Source organism: Cavia porcellus, unplaced genomic scaffold, assembly GCF_034190915.1.
Source record: "Cavia porcellus strain 051 isolate PalLab524CR breed Dunkin Hartley unplaced genomic scaffold, mCavPor4.1 scaffold_16, whole genome shotgun sequence".
Taxonomy (NCBI): domain Eukaryota; kingdom Metazoa; phylum Chordata; class Mammalia; order Rodentia; family Caviidae; genus Cavia; species Cavia porcellus.
This window is the reverse complement of record NW_026947499.1, coordinates 34546131-34565546: the sequence shown is the minus strand read 5'-3', so window position 1 is coordinate 34565546 and position 19416 is coordinate 34546131. Positions and strand designations below refer to the sequence as shown.

Sequence of the window (19416 nt, the reverse complement as noted above, 5' to 3'; positions counted from 1 at the left end):
AGAAAATCTGGTTGAAGGCACTTTTCCCAGGGTGTACATGGAATCTGGTCTCTCTTTTTCAGAATAAAGTGCTCTAAACTCTGGGCTTGAATGCTCAGGTAGTTGAAATGATGGCCTTAGAAATTTATGTCCATGACAGAAGAATTCTCAGTGAGGCTCTTCACAGGAACTACATGCTCTGCTCTTCCATCTGCTAGTGAACTAAAAGACCAGTACCACCATAGCCATCAACTCTCTATTTAGCAACAGACATCTGAAGAAGGGAGATCCCTGAACAACTAAAGCTAATGCTTGGGGACTGTGTCCCTTTGGATACAAGACTGCATAAAATAGACAATCTTGTCCTCCTGATGCTTACATTTGAATAAGGGGTGAATAGACAAAAACAAGTAAACAAACCAATTAATTCTAAGTTATTGAAACATGCTATGAAAGGAATAAATACAGTGTTCAGAGTAAGACCGATGGCCTTACTTGTACTAGAGGGAAAGACAAGGGAAGCAGGAATTACTGGGAAAGCAGGCATGAACCTTGTGGATCAAAGTTTGAGTTTTAAACTGTAGGAACTCTGGAAAGATTCAAGAGAAGACTGTAGAAGCCTTAATTCAAATTAAGACTGGAAATATGCACTTCTGCTTTAAGGATAGTTTTGAACCTGGAAGGAATCACTTAAAAAATTCCCTGATAAAATAATGTATCATTTTTGTCTCTGTGAACATCTAAGATCCTTTACTTTTTGGTTTCAAATGCTTGAAACAATTCAGTTCATATAAGTCATGGGCAGGTGCCTGGTAAGAAATGATGATGCTGGAAATACTGTTTTTATTAGTGTTAAAAAAACAATGGCAATTTCCTTACTGTTTTTTTTTTTTTATTTTGAAGGTAGCAAAAATACAACAGAACAAGACAACACAAAGCCAATCGAGACAATGCAGTGAACTTGGTACAGAACTTCACAGCAGGATACCGGGATAACAGTAATAGGTATCATAGTGTGTCTTGTTATCTTCACAACAGTTGTCCAGTCAGTTAGGTATAGTTAAATCAAATAAAAAACAGAACATTATAAAATCATTCGAAAGAGAATATTGACTAATGTAATACAATTAATCGTGATGAAACAAAACTGAAAAAAACATTTGCCTTCAAACAGAAGATGGAAAGAAATCCCTTATAGTTGCTATATTGCATATGGTCATCCTCTCGAGTCATGTTTAGACCTCTGTCCCCAATTGCTAACAGGGGGGAGGGGTTGGGATGTTTGATTTCCAGCCTGGGAAGACAGGCTCACAGGAACTGCCCACTGGATCTCCTCCTGGCTCGCCCACGCCCACCTGAGGGAGGCGCTTACCAAGAGGGCAAGGCCAGTTGCCTTCTTCTGCAACTGCCTGAATTCCACCATGGCCAATTCTTCTGTTTTTTCTTAAAGGAGCACTGTATCCAAACATTGAGGCTTACTTCTTTTGTAATAGTGATGAGACTGGTGCAATGTAAGATTCATCATTCAAACTATGGTTAAAATAAATAATTCTGATTTTCCTAAATCTGAAACTCAATGCAAGAGCTAAATGCTTTTCATAGAGATAAACGGGGGGGGGGCTATATTTGATAATTCGCAGAAGTTTGATGAATCATACAGGGCAGAATACTTATAGATGCATGACCACAGAAAGTATTTCAGTACTGCTCCTATAACATGGCCCATAAGAGGATTCATCCATGAAGGTAACCTACACATATATAGTACCAAGTTTCTTAGATGCTTCAGTGTCCTAGCAAACCTATGAAAAAGTATAAAGTGATCAATGTGGCTGGGTATAGTAGCACATACCTGTAATTCCAGCTAATCGGGCATTGGAGGCTGAGGGATTACAAGTTTGAGGGAAGCCTGAGCAACTTTGCAAGACCATTATTTCAAAATCAAAACTTTTAAAAAGAGCTGGGGATGTAGCTCAGTGATAGTGAAAGGCCTTGATTATGGCACAGATTTTCCTTTTGTTCAGGGTCTATGGAGAACTTCTACCTACACCCAAGAAGACTATCAACAGCTAAGGAGGGGTGTGTGGGTGGAGTTCTGGCAATGTGGGATGGAAGTTCACTGGGAGGGAGTGGAGCTGCCTCTGCCCAAGTTCCTTCCCACTGGGACAGATGGCCTGCCTATATAGCTGGAGGGATCACAGCTCTGTTGCTCTACCTATGCTCTTCAGGCAAGGAAGACTGAGACCTTTTAAGAGTCCATGAGAATAGGGAAGGCCAGGCCCTGGGCGACACCTTTGTTGAGTTCCAGGAGCACAAGCATGCCCTGAGAACTCTCCACCACGTCAACAATAATTCAGAAAATCTTTGGGTCTCTGAAGAGGCCAACAGTGAAATTCTTTGGAAGAGCAAAGAGAAACTTAAAACAAAGGAACTAAGGAGCCGGTGTAGCCTGCAAAAAAATGAAATTAAAGCCTGCCAACTGGTGACCCTTAAAAGGAGCAGAAAGCACCTGGGAAAGAAAAGCAACAGAAGTCAGCTCAAAACCACACACAGGATCAAAGCAAGTCCCCCCTCCCACCCCCAGCACAGAAGGGAAAGGTGGCCTCCACCTCATGGACAATGTTCCAGACCAAGGCTGAAGTACAGCAGGTAAAGCTCGCAGAAAGGTCCTGGAGATCCCTTCTGAGGGCCCAAAGTTAGGTTATGAGCCAAAGGCAAAGTGAAGAAACCAAACCCCAGACAAAGTGATGTAAGAAAACAGCAGTTGTCTTCCAAGCCACTTCCTAGGGGAAAAAACTTAGAGAAGTAAGACAGAAGCTCACTTCAGCCAGCTGGTTAAACAATACAAGCAGAAACTGATGGGACCTAAAGATGTAAGAAGGAGTGAATGGTTTGATAGTTGATGCAGCTGGCAGCCTGGATAAGAAGCTGGATATGCACTTCCTAGCAAAGCTCAAAACCCCAGTCTACTTCTAGGGCAAGAAGATCCCTCAGGGTTTCTCTTTGAGCTGTATACTTCTAAAGTTGGGTCCTTTTCTAAGGAATAGTCACAAAGAAATACTCGCAAAAGTCATGACAAAGCTGGGTATGGTAATGCATGCCTGTAATCCAAGCACTAAGGAGGCTGAGACATGAGATTCACTGCGAGCTCAAGGCTATCCAGGGCTACATAGTGAGTTCAAGGGTACTCTGGATTATCTAGTGAGTAAAAGACAGTTTTAAGTACACGGTGAGATTGTCTCTCAAAAGTCACAGTGCTTCTTGCATACAGTGTTATCTGTATCACTGTATGAAGTTGTGTCTGTGATTATTACATTTTTAAATTCTCTGATCCTCAAATGGAAACAATTCTAAAAAGCATTCTGGAGTACTGGATTTTTTTTGAGTACTGTTTTATTAGGCAGACTCTAAATGATAAATTGTGTGACTTTTTGGATAACAGCCTACTTCATTTCCAAAAAGGTCACAAATGTAGAAAAGTTTCAGTTGACAAAAATATGGTTTATGTATCTGTTAGCTATTATTATAACAAATACCTGAGATAATCAATTTATAAAGAGAAAGGTTCTAGTCCATGACTGTCTGACTGCGTCTTTTTTTTTTTTTTTTTTTTTTTTTTTTTTTTTTTTTTTGCAGTAATGGGGATCGAACTCATGACCTCGTGCTTGCCAGGTAGGCACTTATGCCACTAAGCTAAATCCCAGCCTGTGGTTAGGTAACACATCATGGTGGGGGCACAGGGTGGGGCAAAGTTGCTTTCATTATGGCCAAAGAATAAGAGGAAGTTGTTGGAGTTCTATTACACTCTCCAAGGATATATCCCCAACAGCCCCCAAACCTCCCAAATAGCACCAAGTTGAGAAGCAAGCCTTTAGTAACACATGGGTCTTTGGGGGATAGTCAAGATCCAAACTATAGCAGTATTTATGGAATCTTACTGAGGGGAAAAACAAAAAAACCTAGAAAAATGGTAGGGGCAATGTTCAACACTTCCCACTTCAAAGGGAAAGAACCTGGTTCACACTGGGAAAGCTTCAGCAATTAATACACTCTATGCACTAGGAAGTCCCCAAAAGAATCATGGAGGCAGCCTAATTCATTACACAAGTAAGAACTGACTGGAAGAACAGGAGTTCAATAAACATTAGCAGAGTGACTCAATGCATGTTTGGAAAATCTTTTATGGAGTTCAGTGTTTTGTATGGGATTTTTTTAAAAAATTGATACCAGGGATTAAACTCATGACCACCTGCTTGCAAGGCAGGTGCTTATGCCACTGAGCTAAATCCCCAGCCCCTGAGTTCAATGTTTTGTTATACCAACTATCCATCTGGATATAAAGGATGTTTGGCATTTGTACTCTCAAACTCTCCAGGGAAATTAAATACTATTCTCATTTATTCCAATAGCTGATGGAAACTCTAGGAGAGCTAGGCATGGAGGTGTATACCTGTAATCCCAGCACTCAGGAGGCTGATGCAGGAGGATCACTGTGAGTTCAAGGCCCGGCCTGAACTGCATAGTGAAACCCTAACTCAATAAGACAAAACAAAACAACAAAAAAACCCCTAGTAGTTTTAGTTTAGATTTGATTCTAAGTTCTCTTGTTCTTCCAATTTAGTTAAAAGATTTCTGAGTTTCTCATGATCAGCTTGAGGTTCCAAAGTCTGTTTCATGGCAAGAAAATCCTAGGTGTAGATCTGGAATAGACCAAGTCTGTTGGTCACTTTGACCAGTACAACAGCAGGGCAGTCTAGATTGGGACAGTAATAAACTTCTTAGAAATTACACTGGAGTCACTGTAAGACTGCTATCATCTAAACAAGCTACAACAAAGCAACCTTCTGGTTTGTACTAGAGGTTGTTTAGAGGGTTTTTTTTTTTCTATTTTGTTTTTAGTAATTTTTTTTCTTATTCCTGTAACAGAGTTTTGGAAATTTCTTCTTCCAAATTCCATGCAAATGACATTGTAAGAATGTAAAGTTACTCACTGCCTAAGTCAGGACTTCCCTAATGAGGTGTCTCACTTGGGTACTAAAACTGTCCTACTCCTGTTTGCCTGCCTAAACTTTTCCCCAGATGTCACCTTTTAGCTCAGGTAGAGCAGCCTCTTTCCTCTCTTAGCCAAACCAGATAAATTTGCTTTTGCCCTATGCCTTGATGTTTTGCAAGGCATGACTCACAGAAGGCATGACAGAGGCAGTTACAAAATCTGCACTGAGGAATGGAAAGCATCACTTACCCTCCCTCACCCAAACCTCAATAAAAATGCCTGCATATGACATACTGGGATACAGCAAAACAAGGGACCCAGGCTTGTGAGCTCCTAAGTGTTTCCAGTTCAGTCAAGTGCCCAGGTGAAGCCAGATCTCAGCTGAGAGCCAAAGCCCAGGTGGAATGAAAAAGAAAAATTTCCTAAGCTCCAGAACTGTAGCCACCTTCAGCTGGCCTCATCTAAGCTACTGAAATAGTCCAGGGGCTGGGGATTTAGCTCAGCGGCATAAGTACCTGCCTTGCAAGCAGGTGGTCGCGAGTTCGATCCCTGGTACCAATAAAAAAAAAAAAAAGGGGCCAGGTGTGGCATGGTGGCTCACACCTGCAATCCCAGCACTTGGGAGGCTGAGGCAGGAGGATCGCTGGGAGTTCGAGACTAACCTGGGCTACAAAGTGAGCTCAAGGCCAGCCTGAACTGCATAACGAGACTCTGTCTCAGAAAAAAAAAAAAAAGAAGAAATAGTCCAGAAACACACAGTGCCAGGGTCTCCATGATTTGATATAGCATTTATTTCTCATTCCCATAAAGTCCATTATAGGTCTGGGGACTCTGCAACAGATGCCCTTTAAGTGGGGACTCAACAATCCCAACTGTTTACATCATGGCTACTCTGTATGTTTCCACGAATGAGACAGGAAAGGAGCCTTGCACTATACATCTTCAGCCCAAAAGAGAGGCTTCTACTTACAGCCCACTAACAAAAACTATCTCATGACCCAGTCTTACTGCAAACAGCAAGGAAAACAACTATTTTCCTTTTTAGCTCTTTTCTTCTGTTCCCTAGGACATCAACTGTTAAAGAATGTGTTTCTGTCTCTCTTATTTGCTGTGGCTACAGTCTAGTACAGTGGCGGAAACACAATAGAACCTCCTATTAATTGAGTGAAGATAGTGTCAGGAAGAAATCTATTTATGTCCTATGAGAAGAGATAGAATACAAAGATCTACAGCTGAGAGTCTGCTACATGTACCTGTATTAGCTAGGCTTAAAAAAATATTCCATATAGTTTATCAAATACAATTGTTGAGCATTTCAGACCACTAGTTGAGGGGGTTTCTGTGACAAACACTATAAAGCATCAAAACCAAGGATCAAGTCAGTGCAGCATAACCACCACAAGTGCTCAACTCTGGACTGGAACTGTAATAACTACATACACATTTGGTTTTCTATTGCAGTCAACTCACCCAATTTATCACTGAGAAGAAAGGAAAAGGGAAAGCACACATATAGAGTATGCATCTACTATGAAGCAGACTGTTTTAGGTGCTCCACTTTCAGTAGTCCATCAAATCCCCAGAATAAAACCAAGTTGAAGATTATCTCTATTTTATAAAGGAAATGAAGACTTTCAGGAAAAATAGGAACCAATCAAGAAACAAGAATATTTTAAAGCTAGAATTAGATACAACACAACGTTATTCATTCTGGTTATACAGGCATAACAAAACAAACTGGTCCCACTAATCCTGCCTTTATACCTGACAGATGAAACCATGCGATAGCTAATGGGTCCGCTAGTAATGGAGCCTGGGGATGTCCACGAAACTCTCTAAGCCTCAACTTCATTTACAAATGACTTGGGAGAAATAATTTCTTTAATCTCTCTCCTAGTATACCCCAAATCCCAAATTGTAAAATGCCCGAGTCACTGTAGCTGAACAGCTGAATTGTAAGAAAACCCATATATTACAGACTATCAGCAATCTTCACAAATTTATCACCCAAGATTGCTATAAATACTGTCCTAGGGGCTGGGGATTTAGCTCAGCGGCATAAGCGCCTGCCTTGCAAGCAGGCAGTCATGAGTTCAATCCCCAGTACCGATAAAAAGGAGAAAGACAAAAAAAAAAAAAAAATACTGTCCTACACAGAAAAGATAGATTCAGGCTGTTTTCATTTTAAGACAAAACACAGATGTTGATTTGCCTATCTTTGCTTAATATCCACCATCAGTTCCCAAACTTTTCCTTTTAAGAATTCAATCTCCTGACTAGATGCTCAGTATCCATGCTAAGTAACAACAGAATCCTGCCTGCAGTATACACATTGCAGTTTTCATACAAATATAATTCTCATCCTTAATGGTAAACAAAAGCCAAATTAAAAAGTAAACAAAAATCATAGGAAGTTGAACCTAACCACTCATAAATTTTCTTTCATGCCTTGGGTAAGTGTTAAAATTTATGGCTGCTGCACCTTACTGACATTTTGAGGTTTAAAAAAAATCTAGTTTCTTTTATTGCAGAAAATTCTTACATTAATATATAATCATGGCTACAAATTCCAACCCGTTTCTGTATGATCTCATTAGAGATGTCCTGCATTTCCCAAACACTACCAATGTGGCATAAAATAGTGCATTATTAGTTCATTTGGCAGATTACCTAGTGGTAAAATAAATTTTTCATCACAGTAAAAATTATGTTAATAGGATTCAAGAGCTCAAATTGCTAAAAAGTTCAAGAAGGAACTCAAATGATATCCAACTTTGTAAACACGTGTCCAAAGAGAAAAGTAAGAAAAAACCCAATTCAGCTGCTGGAAAACTTTCTAGGAGAATACATCTCTGTCCAGCAAAGATTACTGAAATTGGGAAGCCTAATATTCTGAAGATAATAGTTTGCAATTAAACATACATATTTTTTTGTCTTGAAGACTATAAATATTCCTATTATGTACATTCCAAAGTGGGAAGATCAGTGCAAAAGCAATCATATTTACTCCTAACAAAACACTCATTGGCTGCATCTACAACTTGAAATTGAAATTACTATTCTTCAAACTATAATCCTAAAACAGTCTTTCCCTTATTCAGAATGCTTCTAGAATAGTGATGAACCTTTTAGGACAACAAAGAAAACGAACAGCCCATTACAGCATGTGTGCTGTAAGTATGCCACACTGTCTTAGAACATCTTTCTTGCTAAGTAACTCCCTGACAGCTAAAAGTAAAAATATAAAGTAGTACAGTGAACATACCCCTAACATAAAATCTTGATTCCTTTCTGTGAAACATTACATCCCCAAATTTTCCAGTGATGAAAAATTCTTTATGCCTCATAATTCTGGATGTTTTCAGCTTCACTATAAAGCTCTACTTGCTGAGTTTCTTTTGAATGAGGACTTTGGACATAATTTCCTTCATCGGTGGATTTTCTGATGTCTAAGAAGGCTTGATCGCCTGCTGAAGTTTCTCTTGCATACACCACAGCTGTATGGCTGCTCACCTGTGTGGGTTCTTCGGTGTTTAATAAGATGAGAGTTTTGACTGAATTTTTTCCCACATTCATGACAGGTAAAGGGCTTCTCTCCTGTGTGAGTTCTTTGGTGTGTGTGAAGATTTGTATTTTGACTGAAGCTTTTCCCACACCATGAACATTTATATGGTTTTATTCCTTGGTGTGTTGTTAAGTGCTTATTAAGATCTGAACTCCATCTAAATCTCTTATCACACTGTGGACACTTATATGGTTTCTCTTCAGTGTGAATTCTTTGGTGCTTAATAAGGTCAGAGCTAACTCTGAAGCTTTTCCCACATTCCTGGCATTTAAAAGGCTTTTCTCCTATTCGGTCTTTCTTGTGAAGATCCATAAGTTTCAGCAACTCTTGTTTCCATGTTGAAAGTTTCTTTCTTTTTTTTACTAGAAAATCTCTGTGCCATTTCCCCATTCTGTGCATATCACTATGATTTTCTTTGCTTGTTGTTTGCTGAGGAACATTCACTTTGGCCTTTTTTAATACCATGACTCTTGGTGCATGTATTTCTGAGGCAGAAAGGGATACAGACTGATGATTTTCAGTGTCATTTCTTAGCTTTAACTCTGTTGGAATAAACATAATAATCAGCTATATGTATCCCAGAACAACAGAACTATGGGAATGGAAAGGAAAATTCAATGATAATTAACTTTAAAAAAAAAGAAAGAAAGAAAGAGAGGAAGGCAGGTGTGATAACGAAGACATGTAATCCCAGCTACTTGAGAGGTTGAGGTGCAAGGATCACAGATTTGAGGCAAGCCTGGGAAGCAAGATTTTGTCTCACAATAAAACTAAACTGGCTGGGGAAGTAACTCAGTTATATAGCACTTGCCTAGCAAGTACAAGCCCCAGGTTCAAGGCCCCTAAGTGATGCCCACATACACAGATACAACCACCACCACCCACCAGAACAAAATCTTAAAATGTAAGTCCTTGTAAAGGTTTGCAACAAGGCACATGTCTCCTCTTCCAATAGTATATTTACCTGTAGGCAACTCTCTGGGACTGTCTTTGAAATCCAAGGATCCTTGAACCCACGGCTCTTCCCCTTGTTCAAGACAGGAGATCACTTTAGGTTTGGGGAACCCAAATAATGCTGTGAAATAAAAAAGAAAAATTAGATCAAAGATTACAACTTATCAGTCCTACTAATTTCAGCATATTCAGGAAGAATAAAAGATACTTTTACAGTTTGTTACCCAAATGATGAAATGAACAGATTTCCGGATCCTGTATTATATTTTTATTATATTGTATTCATGGGTGAACATGCGAAGCAGAGAAATAATCTCCAAGGTGGATCAATGAAAATGATATAGGGAATGTCAGCCCAGTGAACATTCCTCCTTTCTGTCACTAAGAATAACCCATATTAAGGGAAAAAACAAAGTTGCAGAGGTTGTGAGAAAGACAGGCTGGTCAGTAACTCCTAAGAGGATTCATTCTGCCTATGACTAGGTATAGCTGAGCTACTATCATGGACAACTTAGGTATCACATGCATAACTGATTACTGTCGTAATTAGTTGCTTACTTAGCTTGTATTTATTTAGTATCTGGTCCTGGACTAGGACAGATTTCTATCCCTCTTACATTCAATTTCACATCCAAATAGAGGAATGTAGGAGGTGGCGGATCATTTCTAAACGGGCTGTCCAGCGCGGCAAGATCTATTACTCACTGATTTAGTAAAACTTTATTAAGGTCAGGGATATAACTCAATAGTACATCACATTCTTAGCAAACAAAAGACCTTAAATTCTCAATACCATACATACATACATATATATATATACATACATACATACATACATACATACAAGTGACTAGGATGTATTAGGCATTGCTCAATGAGGTGGAAATATACAGGTAACGAAGTCATAGTCCCCTGATTTTATGAAGTTTACATTCTATTGGTATAGTGAGTCAATCTGTCAATAAAATGATTTCAGGAAATTATGCTTTGAAGAAAACTAAAGATAGTAAAAATAATTCTAAGATTTTAATTCTGAAAGCCTATTTTTTGGGGTACCAGGGATTGAACTCACAACCTTGTGCTTGCCAGGTAGGCATTTAGGCCATTGAACTAACTCCCTGACCTGAAAGCCTATTTTAGATAAGACTATATGTAATTCTTTTGAGAAAGTAGTATTTGACAAGAAACCTAAAAACAAGTTTTCTATTATGTGACAGAAAAGGGTACCAGTCAGGGAGAGGAAAGCAAAATAAGCACAGCAATGTCAATAAACAGCAAGAAAACCAGAGCAGGGTACAAAAAGCAGGACACAGCGCCAGATCAAAGAGGGTCATAATGTAAGGAATCTGAATTTTTTTCTGAATTTAGGAAATTACTATAGGGAAGTGATTTTGAAGCGAAGAAGTCTTACGAGGTTTTCCTTTAGAATTCTGGTTTCTCTATGGTAAGTAAACTGGGAAGACAAGGGTACAGGCAGGATGTCAGAAAGCTATTTAGTTCAAGATGATGCTGGCTTAGACTAGGATGCTAACGATTCAAAGGGCTGAGTCATTGCGAGACTCAAGATATATGGGAAGGGGTTGGGGATATGGCTCAGTGGCACAGCACTTGCCACGCAAGCACAAGGTCCTGAGTTTGATTTCCCTATACCACCAAGGAGGAAAATAAAAAGCTCTATGGAAAAGTGGAGCTAAGAAAAGTTGCTAATGGGCTACTAGTAGGCTATGAAGGTGAGATTAAAGGATGCCCGTACATTTTCTGCCCTGAGTAACTGGGGAGTAAAGGTGTCTTGCTGAGTAAAGACATTGAAGAGTAGCTTTGGAAGGAGAATGGATGACGAATTTCATGTAGGATAAGAAATAATCATTTATGTTTGTGAATAAAACCCCACATGATCTGGATATCCATTTCCCTTTCCTCATACCGGTGAGCTAGATAAGAGTCAATCAGCTACAGAAAGCATCAGGCTCATAGGATTTCATTCTCAGTAAGCGAAAAATGCAACACATCACTGAACTTCTACACAAAGGGAAGGAAGCTAGACATTACAGTGCAGGCTCATAATCCTATCATTCAGGAGGCTGACTAAGGAGGTTCACCAACTTGGCCTACACAGTGAGTTCAAGGCCAGCCTGAACTACATAGCAAAACCCTGTCTCAAAAAGAAAGAAAACAAAACAAAAACAAAAACCCAATACTACAAAAACAAGGCAAGGAAAATCTTTACCTACAGAGATGACATTCTCATAGTTTTCCTGCATTACATCATTGTAGAGAGCCTTCTGAGTGGTATCCAGTAACTCCCATTCTTCCTGGGAAAAATACATAGCCACTTCTTCAAATGTCAACAAACTCTGAGGAAGAAAATGGACTTAGTTTGGGACCTGCCTCTAGTGCCAGCTTAATCATCTGGCTGAGAACTATAAGATAAGCCAGGCACTAAAAGAATTTTTTTATTTCTTTATGTTGTGAGACAGGGTATCACTGTGTAGTTCAGGCTGACCTTGAACTCACTATGTAGCCCAGGCTGGCCTCAAACTCTTGGCAATCCTCCTGCCTCAGCCTCCTGAGTGCTGTGATTATAGGCATGCACCACCATATCCAGCTCTCAAAGAATAACACATGATTACAGATATTTACTATTGTAAGGATATTTTGGTTAAGAAGGGACACATATAGAACAGTAGTTCCAAAAGATTATAACAGAGCTAGAAAATATTTATTACTTAGTGTTTTTCCTGTTTGTGGTGATGCTGGTGTAAACAAATCTACTGTACTGCTATTTGCACAGAAGTATAGCATGTGTACTGTACTTAGTATTTAATAACTTCCTAGTTTAAATATTTACTGTACCATATTTTAATTATTTTAAAGTATATTTCTACTTTAAAAAAAGAAGTTTACTACAGAACCCGATGTCCATCTTATGACAGTAGCAACCATATACACCTTCTATTTACTCTGTCTCTAGACTGCATTAAAAGATCAAGTGACTGACATCACCTAGGTTTGTTTAAGTACAACCTATGTTTATACAATGACAAAATAGCTAATGACACATTTTTAGAAATATTCCCATCATTAAGAATACATAACTGTGTTTTAAAAAGAGGCAGAAAGGCCCTAAGGAATCAGCATATAGCCCAGGAGGAAGCCAATTCCCCAGGAGAGATTAAGTCTAACATGCCTCTGAGCTTCCTTTAGGTAGTATGAATCATAGCCAGCAGAAAAGACAGCTCTAAACAGCTGGCAAGTACAGCTCACCTGGGACTCAGGCAAGGTAAGTTCAGGTATCGAAGTCCAGTCTTTGGTAGTTGTCTGCTCAGGAAAGGATAGAATCCGTTGAGCAGGTTCATCTATGAGTGGAAAACAGCCAAAGGAAATTGCTCATTTCTAAAATGCAGATTCTGATTCAGTCAGTAGAGATGGGACACTTTTACAAGTCCTGTATGTATCATGTCAGAAGTGACTTTTTCACAGAAAAGAACCAAGTACTTACAAGCCCTTAAAACCATTTCCCCAGCTGATTTTTTCCTTAGTTGTCATGAGAAGTAAAACCCCTTTTAATTTTTCTCTGATATAAATTCTAAGTTAGACAAAACCTAGTTATTACTTTTATTATTTTTCCTGCCACTATTAGCCTATTTTTTTTCTAACAGCCCATTTCTGATTCCAATCCTTCTTTATTTTGAGGATGAAACTACCCCAAAACTTCCTTTCTTTTCCTCCTCTCTTTATCTAAGGAAAGGAGTTCATAGTGCTATTTCCAAGGTTCTGTGGTCTGGTTCATAGGCTAACACCCACATTTACTTATACTTGAATTCTATTACTGCCTAAGGAGACATTGTATTTACAAATCCCCAGTGTTGGATACATAGAAAATGACCAAGACATGTTGGCCAAACAAAGCATAGTTGGGTTCCCAAAAGAAAATTAACTGGCCCAGAAGCTCCTTACCTGTCTTATTTACAGGTTCAGTTTCCTTAGGTGTACTCTTGTTCAGCTGTTCTTGTCGCCCCTGGTATGTATTCCAAAATTCTTTATCCTGGGATATGCCCTCTGTCTGGGACTCTGTTGGGTTAAGCCTGAAACCTGGGGCCTCTGCTGTTCCTTCCAACAATGTTTCCTTTCCCAGCTCATGGACTGTAACCTAGAAATAACCCCCATCCTTGTTACCACAGAACTTATTTTGGTGAGAGGTATAGGCAGGGGGAGGGACACATGTACATCCCAAACTGTAGGAGGTGTGAGACCAAAGGTGGCAAAAGAACTTAAAGAGACATTGGCTGAGGGGTGGGGATTTAGCTTAGCAGCATAAGCAGTTGCCTGGCAGCTGCCAAGATGTGAGTTCGATTGAAAAAAAAAAGAAAGAAAGAAAGAAAAAGAGACATTGGCTGTCTCTTTCATGATGGGTCTGCTCTCACTCTGCAAAGTACATGTTTTCCCCACTTTTAGTTGGCTTAAAATTGCTCTGCAAAGCATGTTTCTTTTCCTACCTTTAGTAAATGTAAAACCTCACTATCATTAAGAAAAAGAGACAGAGAGAGAGAAAGGCTAGAACAATGATATCCACAAAGAACCATCCACAAATCTGGTAAAATTTAGATTAAAAAAAAAAAAACTCTCTGGCTACTGCTATACTCTCAACACAAAGTCCCATCTACATTCAGAGTTCAACCCACGCCACCACCACCTTCTGTATTATATTGCCTAGTATGGCGTTTTCTCTTGATTTAAATCCTTTAGTGGTTTTCTATTTTGTCATCTTCTCTTTAAAAAAATTAAGATATGCAATAAAAATTTTCCTGTTGGTCAGATTTTCCTATGGTCAGGGAAGGTTTTCGTAGAGAATGGAGACAGAACAAACAAGAGGAAGAGTGGTTCCAACCTATCTCCGAATGATTTGACACCAAACTTATGTCCTGCCCTATAGTCTTTTTTTTTTTTTTTTGAGTCAGGGTCTCACTATGCAGTTCAGGCTGGCCTTGAGATTACTTTGTAGCCCAGGCTGGTCTCAAACTCGCAGTAACCCTCCAGCCTTCAAAGTGCTGGAATTACAGGCGTGCACCACTACACCCTGTATGCCCTGTATTCTTTATGGTAGGTCTGAGGCCGGTAGATGTTTGACACCTGCCTAACAGCATACCTTGGCTCTTCACTCATCAGCAAAGCCAAGGACCAAACATTGAGACAGCCATGGAAGCTTATTTGCTACAGAGAGGATCCAATCTCTCAGTTGTCTCACAGCTACTGGTTAGGATTTTCCTTTTCAAATGTTTCCATTTTTCCTTTTCCCTTGTGGTCTTTGCCTAGTTGACTCCTCTTTTTCGCTCTCCTTTGGTCGTAAGTGTTCTATTTTGGATCTGCCCTAATCCCCTATATATACCTTGTATTCTAAGAATTCAGGTTCTGTCTCTTTAGTTAAGACATCAGTTCACTATGGTTCCAAAAGCAAAACTCAGCTCTTTTTCTCTGAAGCAAGAGAAGTCTCTGCCATAATCTCTAGATTTAGTGGATTGACTTTTCTTGTGAGCTTAAGGTTACAAATCCCACTTTAACTATCTTAAAGAAACAACAGATGTGACCTAATTCATAATTTCTCAAATAATTGCTCCCACCCCCATTATATCCACCTTCATTCTATTTCACTGTACATTTCAGGAATCTTTCTTTTCTTTTTTTTTTTTTTTTTTTTTTTTTTGTCTTTTTCATTTTTATTGGTACCGGGGATCGAACTCATGACCGCCTGCTTGCAAGGCAGGTACTTATGCCGCTGAGCTAAATCCCCAGCCCCGATTTCAGGAACCTTTCTTCTCACCCCATTCCTCGTTTGACCAGATTCCCTCTGCAAGTGTTCTACCAGTGCAACAGCCTCCTCAATGCTTTGTGGATGGTGCTTCTGCATCTGAGTCTGTGTCTCCCTTGGCAGGATGGTCAGGAATTGCTCTAGTACCAGAAGTTCCAAGATTTGCTCTTTTGAGTGGATCTCAGGTCTCAGCCATAGATTGCATAATTCCTGGAGTTGGCTGACAGCCTCACGAGGTCCAGCTGCTTTGTGATAATGGAAGTTCCGGAAGTACCAGCAAGAACTCTTGGGATCAAGACTGTCTGTCTGTGGAGACTTTGGATTTTGACCAGAGCCTTCTGTAACAGGTTCCTTAGTATCCCACAGGGCCCTGATATGAGAGTCCAAATGCTCAACCACCTTCAGACGGACCATCACCATTCTGCTCTAGCAACAGTTTTGCTCCTGTGTCTGACACCTCACTGCTGCCACCTTTGACAACTGAGACCCCAACTGGTCGAGTACAAATTAAAAATATCTTCTTCCTAAGGGCAGAGCAGGAAAAAAGTTCGTATCAGCAAGAAATTCACATGAGCCTAATACCAATTATTTATTATGGGAGAAAACTGAACAGAAAAGGTCTTGTCTCATTTTGCCTTTTAAATTAATTGTCAAGCCTGTTCTCTTGGTATAGTACTCAAAGTTCAAAACAGCTCAGAGAAGACAAGAAGTCAACTGATAACACTGCTTTGAGAACAATGATATCCACAAGGAACCATTCACAAATCTGGTAAAATTTAGATTAAAAAAAAAAAAAAACCTCTCTGGCTACTGTTATACTTTTATAATTCAGGAAAGATTGGTAGCTGCGAAATTAGTAACTACTACAGCTAAAAGTTTTGTGAGTATCCAGACTTAATGATGTGCTTCCTATCTTACTTTTTCCACAATATAAGAATACAAGGAAATAAGAGTAGGAGAAGATTGTGAGTTTCTCTTAAATTTCAGTCTTTAAGAAAGAGTACAGCTTCTACCAGGCTTCATCTATATGTGAAGATAGAACCTTCTCTTTGGCCAGGTGTGGTGGTACATGCTTGTAATTCCAGCACTTGGGAGGCCTAAGCAGGAGGACTGCCTGAGTTTGAGGCGAGCCTGGGTTTACATAAGTGAGTCCAAGGCCAGCTTGTACTATACAGTACAAACAAACACAATCAAAAAAACCAAAACACACACACACACACACACACACACACACAAACCACCAAAACACAAAAAAGAACTTCCCTTCATGGAACATCTCATCATGGAACAGTGGCAGGAGTGGTGAGGTGGTAACACCAAAGCAGAAGGTAAATAATTAGGGACAAAGCCATGTTGTTCTCAAAAAGCATTTCCCTGTTAAGCAACTAGGGCTCATCATTCTTTGCAGATTTACCTACAATTTTAAATTAACCTACCTAGAAAAAGAATCACATCGTGTCGAATTTTGTTTTAAATGAGAAAGGGAAGTTGGTGTTTCTGGTCTTGTCCCCCTACTTCCGCTTCTGTCCTGGGGTTCAAACAGAGGGCTTTGAAGAACTCGCTTATGCAAGCACTCCACCGCTGGGCTGCACTGCCAAAAGGGAGCTCGTGATAATTAAAGTAATCCTTTTGCCTGTTTTATATTCCTTCAAGGGTCTTTTAGACCTGTAAATGAGGCTAAGTAGAGCTTTGTGAGCCTCCCTTTGCTTGAAATAAACCAAATTCTGCCCAGGATGCCACAGATATTCAGAGAAATGGCACAGTCCTTTTTGTCTTTTCTGCTCTGGAGGCAAAGGGGACTCTTCCTGTTTTTGCATCAGCAGAACTTGCTCCTTTTTTTTGTACATGTGGGGCTGGACGCAGGCCGCTCATTCGCTGGGCAAAGCATCCTACCAGTGGGCTTAATCCCTACCCCCAGAAGCTGCACTGATCCCTCCTTCCGTGGCAACACTGGCTGGAGGCTAAATGGTCACTGAAGACGGGAAAGCTTCTCTGGGTGCAGCGGTAGACGTTGTGACCGCTTCACGGTGGACACGGTGCAGGCAGGCAGGGTCTGAGTGAGCGTCCATCGCTGCCACCCGCTGAACTTGCGCAAATGGTACAGAACGTGGCTTCTGGTGCTACACGAAGGCCTCGCTCCAGTCTGTCAAGCTCCAGAACAGGGACCGAAACGCCACTGTCTAGAGAACAGGACTGCCTCCCGTCGCCCGCCCGCCTCGCAGCGGCCGCCTAAGGGAAGCAGCTTCTCTGTTACCTCAGACAGCTGGGCTCCCAAAAGGCCGCTTCCTGCTTTCTCGGGCTCAAATGCCAGCCACCGCCCGGCCAGACGCCGCTCTCACGAGAGCAGCTCTAGGCCCGCGTCACTGTAAGCCGGGCCAGCAAGTGGAGCCCAAGGATGGGTGACACAACGTCTTGCACCACCCACCGACAACCTGTCTCAGCGAAACACCCACCCACTCTTCCATAGAAGTCTGGAGCGCGCTCGCGCAACGGGAAGCGGAAGTGATGCGTGCAGGTCTTCGTGCGGTCCCGCCCCTTACTCTGGTGAGAAGCCAACGCGACTGCGTCACAGCCTGCGTTCCCGTCCTGCTGGGAACACCCACCAGCTCCTGGGGCGGAGAGTTAGCCTGACCCAGTTTGCTGTCCCGCCGCTTGGCGTCGCCGTCTCGTGTCTCACTAGTGTCCGCGTCGCAATAGGGCGGCTGGTATCCCGGACCGTGGAGGCTCCTTGGAGCCTCCTCAAGGGAGAGGCCGTTTCGTGCCTGGCGAGGCCGCTGCTAGATCAGGCAGGACCTCTGAGGCTGTTGTGCACTTTCTGGTTCGCATGGTGCTTTTCTCACTTGTTTTCTGTGAGGTAGGTTTTAACTTGTGAAGAAGGTTCCATTTGTATTTCTCCGTGACTCAGAAATTGACATCTGGGAAATGACTTGCTCAGGGTCATACGAGTTACCAGTGACACCTGCTAAACTGGAATGTAGGGCTCCTGGTATGGTTCCCTAAGATAGCCATCAACCTGAGTGAGTAGGCATTCCATAAATGTGTACTGAACTGTGTATATGAATCGTAGTGTTTTGGTGACCTTCAAATTTTCTTAATTTCAGCCTGCTATCCCAGTCCAGGGATTATTCGTTAAATGTACTTTGCGCTTTTGTCCTCAAGTAATCTAAAGGACTAAAGCAATTTCATAAATAACACAGGATAGTAAAAAGTAGTACATACTGAATCCTATGAGAACTCCACAGAAATAAAAATTGATTTACGTTGGAGAAGTTATAAAAGGTCTTGACAGATTTTACCCACAGCAGGGTGTGGAGACATATGCCAGGCACAAGGCAAGAATAAGAGCATAGATTTGAAAGCTGGAAAAAGTTTAATGTAAAAGCAGTAGTACATTTCTACTTAATGGGCTACATTGAAAGAGTTAAAGAGGTTTAAAAATCAGCTTGCCTGGATACTGTCCTGGAGAAGACTATTTAAGAAAATAACTCCGGGAGCACCTTTTGCAGGTTCTGGATGGAACTTCTTTTGAGGGCAGTTCTTAGGCAAATTTAAGATGAAAATGATATGAAAATTCATTAATGCTACTTTTGATTTGGGACAGAAAAGTATTATACTTCTCTGAGACAGATCATGATTCTTTTGAAGTGAGAGTAAATAGACAATAATAATGAAAATTTCCTAGAGTCACTTGAACCTGTCAAAAAAGGTTCATTTCCTTGTGGAATCTCAGTCAGGTTGATATTTACTGTTTTTAAGTGATTATAGTTCCCAGCCTCAGAACCAGTGGTCAGTAATACCCCTGTCTTGAGATACTCATCACCTGGCCTATGCTGAGCTTATATATAGTTAGAATTTTTAAAATTGGGACCAGGAATATAGCTTATCGGCGTAAGTGCCTGCCTGGCAAATGCAAGGTTCTGAGTTTGATTCCCAGTACAAAAAAAAATATTAAATTGAATACATAAAGTTCTGTCAGCAATGCCAAGGACTGCCCTTAGATGTTAATAGCAGGGTTGAATATAATATGGGGAAGAAATTGTTAAAGGGACAAGAAAGGAAGGAGAGCCTGTGAAAAGAAGAGGAAGCAAAGCATAAATGATGAATAGTATGAGAGCCGCT

The 19416-nt window shown here is 40.6% G+C and overlaps 1 protein-coding gene across 6 annotated transcripts; it reads right to left on the bottom strand.

The window, feature by feature from the left end:
• Positions 1–805: 805 nt before the first annotated feature.
• Znf75a (zinc finger protein 75A) lies at positions 806–17828 on the bottom strand. 6 transcript variants are annotated; one of them, XM_063226379.1, is made up of 7 exons: positions 16734–17828; positions 15310–15821; positions 13449–13641; positions 12756–12847; positions 11719–11803; positions 9502–9612; positions 806–9079 (listed from the first exon to the last, which is right to left on the bottom strand). In XM_063226379.1, the coding sequence occupies exons 2-7, from the start codon at positions 15715–15717 to the stop codon at positions 8400–8402; spliced, it is 1569 nt and encodes a 522-aa protein (XP_063082449.1). In that variant the 5' UTR covers positions 15718–15821; positions 16734–17828; the 3' UTR covers positions 806–8399. The 6 variants fall into 6 exon arrangements, 3 of the variants coding, with proteins under 3 accessions (XP_063082449.1, XP_012997093.1, XP_012997092.1); XM_013141639.3 differs by having other exon boundaries at positions 11719–11845; positions 17552–17825; XM_013141638.3 differs by having other exon boundaries at positions 11719–11845; positions 16734–17824.
• Between the last annotated feature and the right edge of the window lie 1588 nt (positions 17829–19416).

Coding starts and splice junctions, on each gene's coding strand:
- Znf75a (XM_013141639.3), bottom strand. CDS start 15,717: ATGGTGATGGTCCGTCTGAAGGTGGTTGAGCATTTGGACTCTCATATC. Junction 11,846..12,755: donor TTACCTTGCCTGAGTCCCAG/GTGAGCTGTACT, acceptor TTTCTTCCTCAG/AGTTTGTTGACATTTGAAGA. Junction 9,080..9,501: donor TCCCAGAGAGTTGCCTACAG/GTAAATATACTA, acceptor TTATTCCAACAG/AGTTAAAGCTAAGAAATGAC.